A 19,839-nucleotide genomic window follows, 5' to 3' on the forward strand; every position below is an offset into this window, starting at 1 on the left:
GTGGCAGGTCAGCGCACCCGGGGCTGCCGCCACTTGAGTGACTGAGGTGTAACCTCCAACTCGTAGTTAAGGAGAGACACACACACAAACATAAGGCCGTCAACGTTACTTCAGACATTGTTGTTATTTTCGGTATAAGGTTTCTTTCTTTTTTTTTTTCATAGAACGCGGCCGCGGACAATTTGCTGCTTCACAAACACTTAATTGGCTTTAAACCACAGTTATGTTGTCGATAAGTTTTACATAGCCCAGAGAGCAAACAAAAGAATAGATGAATAGGGGGTTAATTACGCATGCTTGTGGAAATGTTGCAATAATTCAGGGATTAAAAATCATTAAAATAAAAATAGGGGAAATTCCTCAATGTGTAGCAAAGGGTAAGCGGGAAAAGATCAATTAAAACAAAATAAAGAAATGCATAGTGATATTACTGTTATCATCAATCCATCATTAGCCCATTGTTGTGTCTACAGAAACTGTTATTAATAGTCTTATTCGTCACTGTTGTTATTCTTATTAGCATAAGCCTATAGCCTAATTATTCCTAAGACATCAGAATATGTAAGACCTAAGTGTGTTGAAAGACAGCTCTGTTGGATGGCTGGCCGTTATCACTGGTCCGCAGTCCCGCCGTCTGATTGTAAAGAGGTGATGTAGACGTCTATTGTCTCGCGGGGCACAGGTTCTAGACCGGCGTCTCTATTCTGCCGACATGATTTGCCGAAGACAAAGACTGGAGACAGACGGTCTAACCTTTGATTCTGCCCGGAACAAAGTGTCCGTGTCACGATTTGCGACCAATTCAATGTAACGCCATGCCGCCAAAGTCACATCTTCCCCCGAGGTGTCACTTTTAATCAGCCTCTCTAAACCAGGCGCGCTGCGACTGGGGGTCTTAACTCCAAGGCGCCGGCTGAGGAAAAGTTCAGCGCTATAGGTTTCTACAGGGGAGTGTCCATGACAATATAAAGAGTGATTTGGAGGGTCTGCGCTGCTCTGGACACACTGAAAACGGCAGAGGTTGTGTTAAACTGAACATTTTTTTTATTTAAGTGGGACAAAAAATAAAAATATTAACCGGTGCTATCAAGAATTCCAACACTTATTTGTGTACACTTCCAAGATTATGCTTTGAAAAAAACATCACTCCAAAACCACATAGCCTAACTAATACAGTTGTGGGCCTCATGATCCTATATTTCATTGAAACTCATGTGTCTTTTGTCTTACAATTTTCTAGAAATGAAAACATCAATGACCAATTTTTCAAAGGAGGTCTAAGTAGGACTAGGGGGGGCAATGTAAAAAGGTGAATTAAAAACAATATACATTTCAGATTACTTCCACTGATTTCAAATATATAGATATATTTTGATAACCTTGCGCAGTGCTCTAATTTAAGTACACAAATGCTGCTTCCGTAGACTCTTCAGCCTGAGATGAACTGTTGAAGGGACGTTTATGTAAAGTAATCATCTTTCCTTGTACATGTGTATAATATGAAAGCAATAAATATTACCAGTACCAGTAAATAAACTTTACTTTGTTCTTTTTTTCTTATTTTTAACTATTTTCTCATTAAAAAACTTATACACTCTAATATACATTATGAAAAGTTGTAAAGTTTTTTTTTCATTTGTGTTTAAAATAAGGACTCATTTTATTTTTTTTTAATATGTAGATATAAATATATATATTTTGTCAAAATATATGATCATATGGTTGAGAAAACAAAGAGAAAGAGGAGACAAACAGACATGTTGACATACACGTTATAAATAAGGGGTCCGAGTGAAGATATTTTGGTGTAAAATCAGGCCTTGAGTGTGTGTATGTGTATCCGTGTGTGTGTGTGTGTGCATGAGTGTGTGTGTTTATGTGGAGAACGGGAGAGCAGGGTTCAGTACGTGTCGTTGCTCGTCCGCTAATATCTCCGCGGTCAGCGTCAGTGTCAGCGGCAGCCGCAGCCCTCGACCACCATCTCCTGGTAGTTCTTGAGCACCACCTTGTCGTGCTCGTCCAGGTAGAGCATGGAGATGGCACTGAGCTCCGTGGGCACGCAACAGGCCTTGGGGATGTTGGTGTTGACCGAGTTCACCAGCGTCTGCACGATGGCGTGGTTGGTGGAGTTCAGGTGGTCGGCCAGCGGGAAGGGGCAGTCCCCGTGGCAGTAGTACGCCTGGTAGCCAGGGGGCGCCACTATCCAGTCGTTCCAGTTCACGTCGCTGAAGTCCACGTAGAGCGCGTGCCGCCGGCAGTTCCGGTTGCGCTTGCGCCCGCGCGGCTTGGGGCTGCGCTTGGCGCGGCGCGTCAGCGGGTGGCCCTTGCCGTCGTGGCCGAAGGTGACCAGCAGGGGGCGCAGCTGGCCCCAGTCCTCGCCGGGCTTCTGGTGCAGCGAGCGGCTGACCCGCACGTGCCGCTGTGGCGCCTGGTCTCGCCGCTGTCCCGCCGCCGCTGGGCCACCACCGCCGCCGCCGCCGCTGCCCAGGTGCCGCACCTCCACCGCCAGCCCGTGGTTGGGCAGGCGCTCGCGCGTCCAGCGCAGCACGGCCGGGCTCACGTCGAAGCTCTCCCAGCGCGAGGCGTTGTGCCGCACCAGCCGCGTGTCCAGCAGACGCGTGATCAGCTGACCGCCGCCGCCGCGCGGCGCCTTCAGGATCTCGTAGACGTTGATGCGGTGCTGGTCCTCGTTGCCGGACCCTTCGCCGTCGTCCTCCTCGATGCGCTCGCGGTAGATGCGTAGCTCGGCGGTGGACAGAAGCTCCTCCTCGGGGATGCTGCTGAGGTTGAAGAGGAAGCGTAAGGTGGAGCCACCGGCGCTAGGGCCCTCCAACTGCAGCTGCTCCAGGTGCTCTACACACACACACACACACACACACACACACACACAGACACAAATGCATAGGATTAAATTCACAGGAGAGGAGAGGAACAGAGAGAGAGAGAAAGAGATGTATAGAAAAAGGGAGGAAAGAGAATGGGGGTGGGGGGTTTACCCAGTTTATTGCTGTTTGCTAATATTTCATTCATACTTTTGAGAATATCAGTCATATTGTGCTACTGTCCAACTTTGTTTCAGCAAAACATGCGCTATACTAAGAAAGCCTCAAACTAAATCGACTTCAACAGAGCAAAAAAGTCTACAGAAACAGGGGTAGACAGAGAGAGAGGAAAGGAGAGAGAGAGGGGGAGAGAGACAGAAAGAGAGAGAGAGAAATAAGGGGAGAGAGACAGAAAGAGAGAGAGAGAGAGAGAGAGAGAGAGAAGGGGAGAGAGACAGAAAGAGAGAGAGAGCGAAAGAGAGAGAGAGAAATGGCTACTTGTGTCTGGTCTCTGGTTTGTTTACGAGGAGGGACAGGACAGGTCAGCACAGGCTCCTGGCGCTCTAATAGAGCCTTATGCTTCTGCCTGCTCCTCAAGGTCAACTATTTCTGCGCTGTTCACCTCTTCACGATGCCGAAGCACGTACCGGTCAGACCGTTTACACCTCATCAATCATTCAGTGCTTTGAAAGGTTACAAACACGAGCGTACGGAATCAGCCCCATCTGCGGCACTCTGACGTAAATCCCCGGCCCAGTTTCCATGTGTCCACACATTCACGTTTTTTAAAACCGGCAGAAAATATGTACATAGCGACTTATCGTCTCCCCCTAAAGAGTTTATTTTACAAACAGACGCGCAGTGTATTACCTTATCGGTACATCGCGATCATCCCCAACTTCCCTCCGTGCCAATCTCAACAGACTGCTGTGTCGTGCACTACTTAGCGAGCTGCTGATTGCAGTGCCGCGCCGCAGTGTAAACAAGCTGCAGGGCAGCCGCTCCATGCTCTCTCTCTCCCTCTCTCTCTCTCTCTCTTTCTCTCTCTCTTTTTCTCCCTCTCTTTCTCTCCTTCGCTCTCTCTCTCTCTTTCTTTCTCTCTCTCTCTCTCTCTCTCTCGCTCGCTCTGCAGATTTCTGGTAAGATGGCCATTGTTCTTGAGAAGAATGTTGTGTCTACCATTTTCTCCTCCCCCCCCCCCCCCCCCCCCGATTTGGAGTCCTGTTATTTCACACCCAGCCACTAATCTGGCCCAGGTGCGGCTCGTTATTGAAAGCGTCTGTGTTTTTGATTGGATCTGCGGTTCCCTAACGCGGGGCATTTATCATCTTCATCAGCCATGATCATTAGGGGCTCAGGCACAGGCGGAGACACGCCGGGGCCTCGGAGATGGCACGGAGACACGGCAACCGCCAGAGACCAAGAGGAGGAGAAGGAGGATGATGAAGAGGAGGAGGAATAGGAGGAACAGGAGGAGGAGGATGAAGAGGAGGAGGAATAGGAGGAGAATGAAGAGGAGTAGGAGGAGGAGAAGGATGACGAAGAGGAGGAGGAGGATGAAGAGAAGGAGAAGAATGATGATGAAGAGGAGGAGGAGGAGGACTAAGAGAAGGAGGAGGAGGAGAAGGAGGAAGAGCAACAACACCGAGGACAGTGGCGTCTGGTTTTGCCATTGTTGAAATTCCTCAAGGATGCACTGAGTAACTACCTACTTAAAACGTCACTCTCACGCTATCAGCTGGACGACCTGTATGGGCCACATGTGTACACAGCACTGCACTGCACTGCACTGTACGGGCCACATGTGTGCAAAGCACTGCACTGCACTGTACGGGCCACATGTGTACAAAGCACTGCACTGTACGGGCCACATGTGTACACAGCACTGCACTGCACTGCACTGTACGGGCCACATGTGTACACAGCACTGCACTGCACTGTACGGGCCACATGTGTACACTGCACTGCACTGTACGGGCCACATGTGTACACTGCACTGCACTGCACTGTACGGGCCACATGTGTACACTGCACTGCACTGCACTGTACGGGCCACATGTGTACACAGCACTGCACTGTACGGGCCACATGTGTACACAGCACTGCACTGTACGGGCCACATGTGTACACAGCACTGCACTGCACTGCACTGTACGGGCCACATGTGTACACTGCACTGCACTGTACGGGCCACATGTGTACACTGCACTGCACTGCACTGTACGGGCCACATGTGTACACAGCACTGCACTGTACGGGCCACATGTGTACACAGCACTGCACTGTATGGGCCACATGTGTACACAGCACTGCACTGTATGGGGCCACATGTGTACACAGCACTGCACAGCACTGCACTGTACGGGCCACATGTGTACACAGCACTGCACTGTACGGGCCACATGTGTACACAGCACTGCACTGTACGGGCCACATGTGTACACAGCACTGCACTGCACTGTATGGGCCACATGTGTACACTGCACTGCACTGCACTGTACGGGCCACATGTGTACACAGCACTGCACTGTACAGGCCACATGTGTACACAGCACTGCACTGCACTGCACTGTAGGGGCCACATGTGTACACAGCACTGCACTGTACTGCACTGCGTAGCTCCCCCCAGCCCACTGGAGAACAGGCTTCACGTGGCCAGAGTGCATAAACGTCCCTGTCTGTCTGAGGCGCTCGTTTCTGACACACGCCCCCGTAAATAGCAGTGTGGCACTGGACAGCAGACTGGAGACTGCAGGACACGGGACGGCATGACAGCTAACGACCTCCTGCTCTCCTACAGTGGACATTACAGCCTGTCTAGTGGGCATCTGAGTTCTGCTGATGTCCTACAACGGACATTTAAAGGCCTTGGTTCTTCAGTCCACAGGTCTCCATTTTTCCAATCTAACTCTCTATTTTTCTCCCTCTCTTCCTTTTTCTGTCTCTTTTCTCTTCCCCACGTGTCTCTCTCTCTCTCTCTCTCTTTACCTCTTTTTCCAGTCTGTGTTAAACCCTATCTTTAGCGTCTCTGGCCCCTATCTTTAGCGCCCTGAGAACAAAATAAGGACAAAAAGACAAATAATCAGGCCCTGCTGTCTCGGCCATTCCTGCGTCCCTCACCTTGGGCCAGGCCACGCTGCTCTACTTCTCCTTCACTTTTTTTCTTCCTTTCTTTTTTCTTCCTTCCTCTCTTTCTTTCTCTCTTTCTTTCTTTCTTTCTTTCTTTCTTTCCCCAGCGCCAGTGGGAGCTTGGGCTACGGCCATGCCCACATTGTTGGCAGCAGCACTTTATTTAGAAGTCTGCAGAGTAGCATTAAAGATAATTGCATGTTGAGGAAGGTTCCTCTGTAAGCTGCACATAGCTGGAGAAGGAAGGAGGCCCACAGGACAGAGGAGGAGAGAGGAGAGGAGAGGAGAGGAGAGGAGAGGAGAGGAGAGGAGAGGAGAGGAGTGCAGAGAGGAGAGAAGAGGAGAAGAGAGGCGAGGAGAGGAGAGGAGAGGAGAGCAGAGGAGAGGAGAGGAGAGGAGAGGAGTGCAGAGAGGAGAGAAGAGGAGAAGAGAGGAGAGGAGAGGAGAGGAGGAGAGGAGAGGAGAGGAGAGGAGAGGAGAGGAGTGCAGAGAGGAGAGAAGAGGAGAAGAGAGGCAAGGAGAGGAGAGGGGAGAAGAGGAGAGGAGAGCAGAGGAGAAGAGAGGAGAGGAAAGGAAAGGAAAGGAGAGGAGCGGAGAGCAGAGGAGAGGAGATGAGAGCAGAGGAGAGCTGTGCAGAGGAGAGGAGAGAAGCAGAGAGGGGCGCAGAGAGGAGAGCAGAGGAGAAGAGAAGAGAAGAGAAGAGAGGAGAGGAGAGAAGAGAGGAGAGGAGAGGAGAAGAGAAGAGAAGAGAGGAGAGCAGAGGAGAAGAGAGGAGAGCAGAGGAGAAGAGAGGAGAGCAGAAGAGAAGAGAAGAGAAGAGAAGAGAAGAGAGGAGAGGAGAGTGGAGCTGGGCGGAGGCGAGCCAGACGAGGGACGCAGAGGCTTTTTAAAGTCCTGCCCGCTGCTGGACAGGGTGGGGTGACTTGGGTAGATTAAGACGAGGAAGGCACGCCACGCTATACCCATGCTATACCCATCGGATATAGACCATTGGATCCGTGCCCAGCACCACACATTAGGCTGGATCACAACCACAAACGCCACTGTCTCCCTCCCACCAAACACGCCCCCCACCCACCCCCACACACACACACAAACGCCACAATCTGCCCCCACAAATGCCACTGCCCCTCCCCACAAACGCAACCGTCATTCCCCCAGTACAGTACGTTTAGCATGACCTTAAGAAAGGTTACTGATTGCAAACGCAAAACTAAGTAGATTGCTGGACTCTTGTGTGTGTAATCTACCAATAACATTGTGCCCATGTATTATCAGGGTATGTAGAAAAGCGCTATGTCATGCTAGTCAGAACTGAGGCCTTAAATAGCACTACGTCATGCTAGTCAGAACTGAGGCCTTAGAGTACATAGAAAAGCGCTACGTCATGCTAGTCAGAACTGAGGCCTTAGAGTATATGGAAAAGCGCTACGTCATGCTAGTCAGAACTGAGGTCTTAAGGTATGTATAAAAGCGCTGACTCGTGCTAGTCAGGACTGAGGCCTTAGGGTATTTGTGAGCCCTTGTTTATAAACTACCAGTGCTCATGGGCATGTTTAGAGGTCATTTCCTGGGTATCATCAGACAGCAGCGATCCGAGGTGGCGCTCGGAGGTCTTACCTTCGTGGTGGAAGCCCCTCACGGTGTTGGCGCGGCTGGCAGACCTCTCGGGGTACTCGATGGCGCCGTCGTGCGCCGACGCCGTCTCCTCGGCCTCGCCGGACTGCAGGCGGTAGAGGTCCAGCAGGTACTGCGGCACGACGGCCGAGCGGCTGGGCCGCGGGCGCCGCTGGAGCCCGAACATGTGCAGCAGCGTGCTCTCGAAGTCGCGGAGCAGCTCATGGCTCTGGCGGCTGGCGCTGGCGCTGGCACTGGCACCGGTGGCGGCGGCGGGCAGGCCGACGACGGGCGCGCGACTCTTCCCTTCCTCGGGTATCAGACTGGCATGGTTTCTCTCCCCCAGCAGGACGTGGCATAGCAAAATGACCATCAGCATTCGATTACCAGGAATCATGATGTCTCTGCACACGGACACGGTGGGGGGGGGCCAGGGGGAGAGAGAGAGAGAGAGAGAGAGAGGGAAGGAGAGAGAGAGAGAGAGGGAGGGGAGAGAGAGAGAGAGAGAGAGAGAGAGGAAGAGGGAGAGAGAGAGAGAGGAAGAGGGAGAGATGGGGAGAGATGGAGAGAGAGGGAGGGAGAGAGAGAGAGGGGGGGAGAGAGAGAGAGAAAGATGGAGACAGAGAGATAGAGGGGGGGAGAAGGAGAGAGAGAAAGGGATAGAGAGAGAGATAGAGGGAAGGAGAGAGAGAGAGAAGGAGAGATAGAGAGGCAAAGAGGAAGAGAATGGAGGAAAAGGGGAGGAATAAATGCACAGTGAAAGTGTGGAACAGGGAGAAAGAGAGGGAGAGAGAGAAAGAGATCGCTGTTTAAAAATGATCTTAACTCTCCATTACCACAACCACAACTTTGCTATCAGCAAACCACAAACACATACTCACACTCACACACACACACACACACACACACACACCCCACTGTAGAATGTCTCCATATGAAAACATCTTTAATTGGAAATAATAATCCTCTCTCTGGCCCTTGTATGGCCCAGTAGTGTGATCAGATATGTCCTGTCCTGTTTACCCTCATACAAAGCCCCAGAGCACAAACAGCTTCAAGAGGAGGAGGAGGAGGAGGAGGAGGAGGAAGTTAAAAAATCCTGCTTCTTGAATGGAATCTGTGGAGCTGTGCCTTGTCGCCTACTGCCCCCCCCCCTTCCCCCCTCCGCTGCCATGATTAGACCAATGAGAGCGGCCCGATCCTCAGGGTCAGACCAAACTCTAACTCGATAAGGAGCGGAGTCCGTACACGTCTGAGCCGACCCAGGCTAAACAAAGGGCCGCGTGCTAGACATTGCATAACGTAGCAGAGACAGAGACAGGGGCGGGGGTGGGGTCTCTCCTCTACCCCCCCACTCCCACTCCCAGACTGTGTGCTGCTTCAGAGGTGTTTTAATAGCGTCAAAAGACCTTTGATTGGGGCTCTAAATTTGGCACAATGAATAATACCCCCCCCCACACACACACACACACACAAACACACACAGACACAGACACACACAGACCAAACCACCACCTCCCCCCCAAATCAATCCATGAAAAAAAAAAAAAAGAAAGAAAGCCCAACCACATATATGGCGATCCTGTCACATGACATAAATTGGATTGGCGTGGTCTACTTACCGACAGAAAATAAAGCATGGGAAAACAGTCCATGTTTGTTGGGCTCCGCGCTGCTGGACGAGCTTGTCGAGGAAATGTTACGTGCTGCTCAGAGGCTGCTTATAAACGTCAGGGAGAGCCTTTTCCTGAAATTAAAACAGACAGCTGCAGCTGTTTACGTCTGCTTACAAAGGCAAACAATGCTTTTTGGCTTTCATTAACAATGCTTCTCTCCACTCACGCTTAAAACACAGAATTAATCGGAAAGTTTTACGGTCCAAACTGAACAGAAATCCTGAGTAAGACATATGGAGGCATTTAAAACAAAGGGGTTAGTACAACAGAGTTTAAAAAAACGTGGCGTTTCAAATGAGAGTGAACCGGAGAGAGAGCAGCTCTGTCGTTTGCAAGACATTCCTAATGAACGCTCCCTGCAAAACATTTCGAAACTGCCCCATGGATAATCTACAGTCGAGCGGAGAGAGGAAACTAATTCCATGGAAAATCCTCCAGGTTAATGACTGCAACCATTTAGTCGGCCTATTGTTCCCTGAGCACCTAAAGGCACCTTTTCTCATTACGGGGCACTATCAAATGACCCATGGCCAATCGGACCAGGTTGTGTGTGTGTGTGTGTGTGTGTGTGTGTGTGTGTGTGTGTGTGTGTGTGTGTGTGTGTGTGTGTGTGTGTGTGTGTGTGTGTGTGTGTGTGTGAGGCTCAATTAGCATGAAAATAGAAGAGTGTTTGTCATAGGAGCATTCTAAAAATGGCTCTGGGAGCAACAAGGATTTCATATGTGAAAGAGGCCAGAGTGAGAGCTGATGAGGAGGAGACAGAGAAAGAGAGAGAAAGAGAGGGAGAGAGAGAGAGACAGAGAGAGAGACAGAGAGAGAGGGAGAGAGAGAGGGAGAGAGAAGCAGAGAGAGAGAGGGAGAGAGAGAGGTAGAGAAAGAGAGGGAGAGAGAGAGCAAGAGAGAGAGGGAGAGGGAGAGAGACAAGAGAGAAAGAGAGGGAGAGAGGTAGAAGGAGAGAGAGAGAAAGAGAGGGAGAGAGGTAGAGGGAGAGAGAGAGAGAGACAAGAGAGAAAGAAAAGCTGGCTAAATGTTGACCTGTGATCACCCGTTAAGTGGCCCGCATCAAAAGAGCGGCCTGTTGGGCTCCTGTGATCACTCAGTCGAGCCGGCGCAGCGGAGGCCGCGATGACAGCCCGCCCTCTTATGACAGCCATGTTGTCATCGTCGGATTCATCACCCTCTAGACATCAATTACCCCAGGGGGCAAGAGGAGGGGTGTGTGTGTGGGGGGGGCAGTTTCAGTTTTGCAACTTAAGTCCCCGTCCACAACCCCTCGGGCCCTTAAATCCAAGGACACAAACCGCACCATTCATGGCTGTTAATCGACTAAGTTAAAAACCTGCCTGAGAAACCTGCCAGCTCTGGGCATTCAGACCGTCACACACACACACACACACACACAGAGTATAAAAAGGAGTCTCTTCTAATCATACACACAGCTCTATTTGCACAGGCAAACCACTGACGCTGCATCAAGGACACAAACAGACACAAAAAAGCCTGATAGCTGCCTCCAGTTGCGGCAAACCAGCTGTGTGTGTGTGTGTGTGTGTGTGTGTGTGTGTGCACGCAGGCTCTGTTTTCCAGAGCCTGCATCTCTATAGTGAGGTCCTACCTTCCAGGTGAGAGGTACTATGAGAGTACTATGATATGATAGGTTACTATGAGGTACTATGATAACAACGTAGTTGTTAACTAACTCCTGGCGGTTGTGTTGCAGAGGACCCTAGAGAATGAACGAGTGTAGGACACATGATCTGGTCCTCCTCAGCGACTCCAGATCGTCACGGTCACCAGATGAGGCCTAAATGCTCTGGTGTTTGTTGCTGCTGTTTTGGAGAGGAACGTCACATCACATAGTGCTCCAGACGGGAGGTGTTTGTGGCTGCAAGCGTTTCACATTTGGTGGCCAAATCATTCTAGGACACTAGACCTGCAGAACACCAGACATCTGCTGTAGGGCACTAAACATCTGCTTTTGGACACCACACATCTACTGTAGGACACCAAATCATCTAGGACACTTAGCCCTCAGCTGTAAGACACTAAACATCTGGTTTTGGACACCACACATCTACTGTAGGACACCAAACCCTCTAAGACACCAAACATCTGCTGTAAGACATGCCACCTCTGCTCTAGGACACCACACATCTACTGTAGGACACCAAACCCTCTAAGACACCAAACATCTGCTGTAAGACATGCCACCTCTGCTCTAGGACACCACACATCTACTGTAGGACACCAAACCCTCTAAGACACCAAACATCTGCTGTAAGACATGCCACCTCTGCTCTAGGACCAGTCTAGGACACAAAATCTCTGCTCTAGGACACCCAACCTCTGCTGTATGACACCAAACCATCTAGGACACCAAACCTCTGCTCTAGGACAATGCTCTAGGACACCAAACCATCTAGGACACCAATCCTCTGCTCTAGGACACCAAACCATCTAGGACACCAATCCTCTGCTCTAGGACACCAAACTTCTGCTCTAGGACACCAATCCTCTGCTCTAGGACACCAAACCATCTAGGACACCAATCCTCTGCTCTAGGACACCAAACCGCTGTTCTAGGACACCAAACCTCTACTCTAGGACACCAAACCTCTGATCTAAGACACCAAATCATCTAGGACACCAAACCTCTGTTCTAGGACACCAAATCATCTAGGACGGCAAACCTCTGCTCTACAACACTGCTCTAGGTTATAAAGTGGCGTTTTTTGGTACATTTCCGGAATGTACATTTAGCATATCTGATATACTTGCTAATTAGTTACTATACTGCATAAACACATTTGCATTTAGCATAATACCATAGATTAAATATATATATATATATATATATATATATATATATATATATATATATATATATATCCCAGTAGTATCATCCAAACTAACTTGACTGAATGTAGACCTTGGGCTCAAATGCAGTAGTAAGGCTTCAATAGTCTCTATGATTGATCTGTACATGTGATGGAGGAACACACAGTGCATAGAGGAGTTATGGCCTCGATAACTCTTCAGTAAGCAGTCCAACCCACACTGAACCTAATAGCAAATCTAAATCTGCTCTGCAGGTCTATCTGGAGACTACTGAAGTGGATTTCCAAGTCATCAAAATCCCAGAAACCAAACACAACCATTCATCTGGTATGGGGCGAGCTTAACATGATGACAGCCAGAGCAGTGCCGTTAGTAGCACTGTTCAACATAACCAGTGGCCGCACAGAGGGCATCCGTGTTATACCATAGAACTTGTACAATATGGATGTGTATTTTCTTTGGAATTCAGTAAAAAAGCATGTAAAGCCTGTGTGTACATTAAAGATGTGTTTAGTATACTGAAAGACTGGGAAGCAAATAGAAGAGTCCCCAGATCATCATCTCAATTGTGATTTAAGAAGCACTCTGGTGTTGAGATTTGAGACTTGAGAAGCGTTCTGGTGTTGAGATTTGAGACTTGAGAAGCGTTCTGGTGTTAGGCTGTGAGGTGTTATGGGTCTGGCTAGTGTGTGCTGTCTGGGATTAGAGACTGCACAGTGCAGGGTGAAAATTCAACAAAATTTGCGCTAAGTCTCGTTTTAACCAAGAGTATGCTGCAAGATGTTTTTTCTTCAACTACATTTAAGTTCCGTGTTAAAGGCAGACCTGCGATTTTGAAAATATCCGATTTATTCCAGTTAATTCCCACGTATTCCTGTTAATTCCTCTGGAAAGTTTCCCACTTTGAAAATTCCCAGAATTTTTGCAACCCTAGATAGGACCAACTTCTGGTGTAGGACACCAAACCTCTCTTCTAGGACACTAAACTTTCATCAGCCAAAACCGTGCACATAGTAGCAAAAGATCGTAGTTCCACAATCAGCTGTTTCATAATCGCATGCAGATACACAGTCTGCATTTACTTGGTTGGCCAATAGCTTTGGATAAAAGACGATAGTGAACAAATGCAGCTAGTTTCTGCTGGCCTACAAAGCAAAGCAAAGCAAACAAACAACAACAAAATCTTGGGTAAAACAGGCGTCTGCACAAACACTCAAGCACAGCTCAGCAGCACAGAGGAGCGATTGCACACAGGGGTGAGAGAGAGAGAGAGAGAGAGAGAGAGAGAGACAGAGAGAGAGAGAGAGAGAGAGCAGCAGCGAGAGCGAGATGAAGAGCAACAGTGCCTAGCATGTGGTCATCTCTTGGACCTGAGTGCCCTGGATAGCCACCAAGCATTACAGCAGAAATGATGCATATTAAGAGGAACGCTGCGATGTGTATGCCTGCTGCACATGAGCACAGCCATGTGCCAGTATCCGTCTGGGTTTCTTCTCTGCATCCCTTCATTCCGCCTCTCTCTCTCTATCCCCCTCTCTCTCTGCCTTTGTGTCATCAAAGCACTCACTCTCTCTCTCTCTGCCTCTGTCTCCCTCTCTCTCTCTTTCTCGGCCTCTGTCTCCCTCACTCTTTCAAATTCAAATTCAAATTCAAATAAGCTTTATTGACATGACAACTCTCTCTCTCTCTTTCTCAGCCTCTCTCTCCCTCACTCGCTCTCTCTCTCTTTCTCAGCCTCTGTCTCCCTCTCTCAAGGGCCAAATTAGCGGTTGACCCCTGTGTGACCTCTGCGTACTTGGTGGTTACTCGCTGTCCTGCGTTGCACGAGTGCCGCTGGGGGCCGGTGCTGAGAGTCTGGCGTGTAGGAGCTCCGCTCCGCTCTGTCTGTCTGTCCGTGAGAACCATGCAGCGGTTCTGGACAGGGGTGTGTGTGTGTGTGTGGTGTGAGGGAGCAGTGTGTGCATCTATGAAAATAAAAACCTCATTGTATGGGGGGGGGGGGGCTCTTCATTTGAGCTGTCAGAGTTGCTCCAACAGACGCTTCATCTCTGAAACCGCCTCGGCATGGCGAGGCGAGGCCGCCTTCTCGACACTTAAATAGTCCAAACAGCGCGGCCGGAAGGACGCTGTTTGGACCCCGGCGGGCTGCGCTTGCTGCTGATCTGCTGCACTGTGCAGCTGACGAAACTTAACAACTAGTCTGTGCGAGGCCTGTAAAAACGCACAAACCAAATATCTCCGCAATATAAACACAAACGTAAGCACACCAGGCATTCATTAAACCGACCAACTTAAATATTTAACCGAGAGCTCATGGCGTCACAGAAGGTGGTGTCAGTGGTGTGTGTGTGTGTGTGTGTGTGTGTGTCTCAGGGTGGCGGGGGGGGGGGGGGTTGGCTTATAACATGCAATCTTTTTCAGGCGTGTATTTAACGTGCTTTGGGGGAGAGGAGGCAGATGAGGGCCGTGTTTTTGCAAGCGGTGGCGTCTGTGGTGCAACACGGCCCCTGAGAGGCTCTCCTGACCCGGCCCGGGTAGGGCAGCGGCCCACGGGCCCCTGGGGCTCCGACTGCTGTCTGAGTGGAGATAGTGAGCTCAGACGATGGGCACGGATGCGCAGATGTGTTTGCTGAGGTATCTGACAGGTACTGGGAACGGAGGGGAGGGGAGGGGTAGATGGGAATTGGGAGGAGTGGGGTGGGGACGAGGGTGGTGGTGGTGTGTGTGTGTGGGGGGGGGGGGTGCGCTGGGGGTAGGTTACCAGAGGAACAGACCATTATCAACACCCCCCCCCCCACACACACACACACTCACACACACACACACCACCTCCCTATGTTTTAGCCATTTTGTCCTTGCCAAGCCTGATGCAAGCCACAGTGCAACGCTCCTTAAAAGTTGAGAGGAGCTTCTGTTTTACAATAGTGTCGCAACGCTTTACTTTCACACGCTTAAATTTACAGTCCCAGTGTGCGTACGTTTAGAAGAGTCGTCGAGAGCACAAGCTGGCAATTCTTCGAAAGTTTAGTATTACAGACATCTGCTAAAATTGGAGCAATTGAGGTCATCCGCATTGCCGCTTCTTTAGTCTCGTTCGTATGTCAGTCCTTCTGGGTTCAATTATCATCGGGCTCTTAATGTGAAAACAACTACACAGTTAGCACTAGAAGTATTTTCAGACAAAGCTAAATATTTAGCTAGGGGTTGAGCGGCGCACCAACGAGATAAGCGCTTGCTGAGTATATAGCAGGAGGCCTGGCATGTCCTTTAATCTAACGCACATGTTATTTCGGCAATAGTTGTAATCACGGTAGCCTTTCAAATCTATTAAAAACCCTATTGTATCAGTCAAGTTCTTGGATGTGTGATAAGTCCAAGTATCTCCAAGTGTTAAAACTCTACATTAAACAATATCATGACCAAATGACCAAATATACAAAATAATCTACGAATTTGCTACAGTTGCATTTTCAACAGTTTTACGCCTTAATTCCAATTCTGCAACCATTTAGGATCCTAGGATATTTACACTGAGAGCACTCATTCTTATCGGAAAGATGGAAAGAAGGTATCAAGGGAACGCCGAGAGACTCATCTATATATATATTATCGCTATATGGTTAGTGTAACAATCCTCCATGTAGACTAAAACCACCTCTGCGTTAAGTTAAAGCAACGAGATCCGCTTTAATTGTTCTCCTTTTTGAGAGTATCAATATAACCGTCTGGACCGGAGCGCAGGGTTATTATTTTTGCGAGGATTACCTGTACGAGGTTCCGTGTAGGGTGTCATAGCAATTTCCACTAACTGTTGGGCAAAGCCAGGAATGGGAATATAATAACAATGTAAAAATCCTATAATAAAAACAGCACTACAGCACAACATATTGCCGCTACATAATTTCACTATGCCATTATTAAACACATTCTCTTTGCATTCTTACATCTTTACACAAGATCAACAAGTTGAAAGGATGTGGGCTAAACGCAATAAAAGCGCAATAAAAACGTGTCTTGCCGCCCTAAAAACTAAAATTAAGTCAGGAATAATGCAAAGGCAAATACAAAACATGCTAAAATGTTAAACTACTGGAAATGGTTAAGAGAATAATTCAAAGTAATTCTTCTCCAACCGCTTTACAAACGATATTTGCGCGTGGTGCCAACATAGCGGGCAGGTGTCTATAGCCCGTGTCCACTGAATGGTAACAGTAAAATTAGGGCAGAAATCTAACTTCCTCCGCTTAAAATTGACGCACTTCTCGTATCTATTTTAAAACATTGCAACATAAAAGTCTTCTGAGTTAGTTCTGTGTACCTAATAAATATGAGTAAACAACCTCCTCGTCGGTACATCGTCGAAACTGGAGCTGCGTGTCCATTTAACTAAAACCTCTTGTGTATATTTCTTCCTTCAAAACATTGATCCGCTTGAATACTCTTCACTCCGAAAAGATGATAGGCGTGTATACTCTGCGTAGCCTAACAAAGAGGGCAACTTAACAATGCGCCAAGTTTCCGCAATTGTCCACCAATGCTCCATAAAATGCCAATAGAATTACTAAATGCTGTCTGTCAGTGAATAATAAACGCCCCTGTTCGACATGCGTAACCGAAAGATTACCGAATGCTTACCATCAGTAAAGGCACAAGAAGTATCCTCGGGTTGAAATGAGTAGGCTACGACAAAAGAAGTGCGAGCGCTCCACACGCAACACAAGTCCCGCCGCACAGCGTACTGGAAGTACCGCGCTTCAAGCCAGCGGAGATGTTCGCAGTCGTTGGGTCATTAGATCCGTAACGTCTCTTGCGGAAAACACCAAAGCGAGTCCATGGCGCACGGCTTTTTGAAAAAAAAGGTACGTGGTAAAATCGCGACTCGATGTGACTCGATTCGAACGGTGATTCCTATTTCCTTGCTCTGTGACGGGAGATACACTCACAGGCAGAAATACTCATCGACTGATCGTGCCTCAAATGCTCTTCGCAGTTTTTATGTGTCCGCCCAATGTAGGCTGCCTCCTCCCATGCTTCCAACCCTCTGGCGTGCTCCTAAAAGATAGCCCCCCTCCTCTTGGCGCTCTCAAAAGGAAATAAACGGTGAATTGGTGGTTTACATATTCTTTGCAACATGTATCAAACGTGAACAAAATGTTTTTGCAATGTATTTTTCTAAGAGGTCACGGGTCGCCGCACATTCAATAAACTTAACCCACTTTAGCTTAATATGGTTTGCGCCATTTATGTCGCCAGGTAAGGGCGCCTTTGCCATTACAACTCGTTATGGTAACGGCAGTACCACTTACTCTACAGACATGGAATCAGCCTGATGGGTTACTGCACTATAATTACTCATAGTGCCTAGTGACACTAGTGACAATTAATGTCATAATTGCTAACACCAGCGTGTAAAAATGTCTTACCTCACCGACAGTAGTGATTCCATGAGAGGCTATCATTGGAGGATCAGGGGCAGGCCCGTTTCTTCTTTTACACGACCAATGTCAAGGAAATACGACACGTGACTCCTGTGCCTGGCCTATTATAAACAACCAAGATGAGGTCTTCTTCAATGACCTATCATTATTCCCATACAATGGCTACTGCTGCGCCTGGGCTCAACCATGGAAACTCTTGAAAAGGTGTAAATATCAGTTCTGTGGCCACAGGAAAACCATTCTCCTTTGCTCCGTTCCTGTTATAGTATTTTTTGTTAATTCTGTGGTGACTTGAGTGTCCACTTGGGAACTGTGGTCCACACAGGCAGGTTAAGGCTTTATGACAAGTTTAATTTGTGCAGTGTAAGGGGGATTTGGCCATGCTGCCTGTCTAAAAACCCCATTCACTTGTACGGCGTCAGCAACAAGAGACCATGCAATGTTGATGTAATTCAGAGATTACAACAGTGATTATAACTACTTGTGACGCAAAACGTTGCACGACAAAGTTAAAAATAATTTCATCTTTTTGAGGTGACAAGCAACAGGCGACAAGCAAATGGCTGAATATCTGAACGGGGCTTAAAACTTTTAAATCTGCTTTGGAACTCTGTGGTTTTTGCCCTGAGAGCGGGCGGGTCACGTCCGTCCACATCTGCGTTTGTGTCCACTTCACGCCGGCGTCCACTCAACGTCCGTCCAGGGAGGCTCGCGGTGCGGCCAGAGGATTAGGGCCAACACACAGAGCAGGGGGCTAAACAGGAAATGCCTGCTAAGGCCCTCAGAGCGTACGGATTTTGCCTCTTTTTCTATGGGGAGCCTGTGTGTGCGCGTGTGTGTGTGTGTGCGTGTGTGTGTGTGTGTGTGTGTGTGTGCGCGTGTGTGTGTGTGTGTCTGTGTGTGTGTGTGTGTGTGTGTGCGTGCATGCATGCGTGCACGCGTGCGTGTGTGCGTGTGTGTGTGTGCGTGCGTCTGTGTGTGTGTGTGTGTGTGCGTGCGCGCTAACCCACCTGCTAGCTTGGCACATGTTGGGTTTAAGGCTGCATAATTAGCCCTGCGGTGCAGAGAAGGGTGGCGCTAATCCCGGGCCTATCAGTTATTCCCCTGACACAAGCCAGTAGGAGCACAGTGTGCGCTAAGGTGCTTAGCGCCGGGAATGACCGGTCGGCCTAATGACCAGTCGGGCCTAATGACCGGTCTGGGGGAGACCTGTGGACTGTTAGTCCAAAAGGTGTGAGAGGCAGAGACATGCTGTTTTTGTTTCGCCTTCTTTTGTGTGTGAGACATTCATAGCACCTGATGCCGCACATCAGGGGGGCCTTCACCACATGTTGACGGCTTGTTTTCATTCCCCCTGGTGGGTGTTTTGGTTTCTTGATTCCGCAGGTGGGTGTTTTTGGTTCTTGATTCCGCAGGTGGGTGTTTTTGGTTCTTGATTCCGCAGGTAGGTGTTTTTGGTTCTTGATTCCCCCAGGTAGGTGTTTTGTGTTCTTGATTCCCCCAGGTAGGTGTTTTGGTTTCTTGATTCCCCCAGGTAGGTGTTTGGGTTCTTGATTCCTCAGGTAGGTGTTTGGGTTCTTGATTCCTCAGGTAGGTGTTTTGGGTTCTTGATTCCCCCAGGTAGGTGTGTTGTGTTCTCGATTCCCCCAGGTAGGTGTTTGGGTTCTTGATTCCCCAGGTAGGTGTGTTGTGTTCTCGATTCCCCCAGGTAGGTGTTTGGGTTCTTGATTCCCCAGGTAGGCGTTTTGTGTTCTTGATTCCCCAGGTAGGTGTTTGGGTTCTTGATTCCCCAGGTGGGTGTTTTGGTTCTTGATTCCTCAGATTGGTGTTTTGGGTATTTGATTCCCCAGGTAGATATTTGGGTTTCTGATTCCCCCAGGTAGGTGTTTTGGGTTCTTGATTCCCCAGGTAGTTGTTCTGGGTTATGTTTTGGATTCTTGATTCCCCCAGGTAGGTGTTTTGTGTTCTTGATTCCCCCAGGTAGGTGTTTTGTGTTCTTGATTTCCCCAGGTAGGTGTTTGGGTTCTTGATTCCCCCAGGTAGGTGTTTTGGGTTCTTGATTCCCCAGGTAGGTGTTTTGGGTTCTTGATTCCCCCAGGTAGGTGTTTTGGGTTCTTGATTCCCCAGGTAGGTGTTTTGGGTTCTTGATTCCCCAGGTAGGTGTTTGGGTTCTTGATTCCTCAGGTAGGTGTTTGGGTTCTTGATTCCTCAGGTAGGCGTTTGGGTTCTTGATTCCCCAGGTAGGTGTCTGGGGTCTTGATTCCTCAGGTAGGTGTTTTGGGTTCTTGATTCCTCAGGTAGGCGTTTGGGTCTTCGCCT

General features: G+C 48.9%; 1 protein-coding gene across 1 annotated transcript; it reads right to left on the reverse strand.

Annotated features, from left to right (window-relative positions):
• Positions 1–874: 874 nt before the first annotated feature.
• On the reverse strand, positions 875–17,033 carry bmp4 (bone morphogenetic protein 4). The gene is made up of 4 exons (XM_062523150.1): positions 16,718–17,033; positions 9,191–9,315; positions 7,572–7,972; positions 875–2,853 (listed from the first exon to the last, which is right to left on the reverse strand). Exons 3-4 carry the CDS (start codon positions 7,963–7,965, stop codon positions 1,952–1,954), a joined length of 1,296 nt encoding a protein of 431 aa, XP_062379134.1. The 5' UTR covers positions 7,966–7,972; positions 9,191–9,315; positions 16,718–17,033; the 3' UTR covers positions 875–1,951.
• Between the last annotated feature and the right edge of the window lie 2,806 nt (positions 17,034–19,839).

Source organism: Sardina pilchardus, chromosome 20 (genome assembly GCF_963854185.1).
Source record: "Sardina pilchardus chromosome 20, fSarPil1.1, whole genome shotgun sequence".
Taxonomy (NCBI): Eukaryota; Metazoa; Chordata; class Actinopteri; order Clupeiformes; family Clupeidae; genus Sardina; species Sardina pilchardus.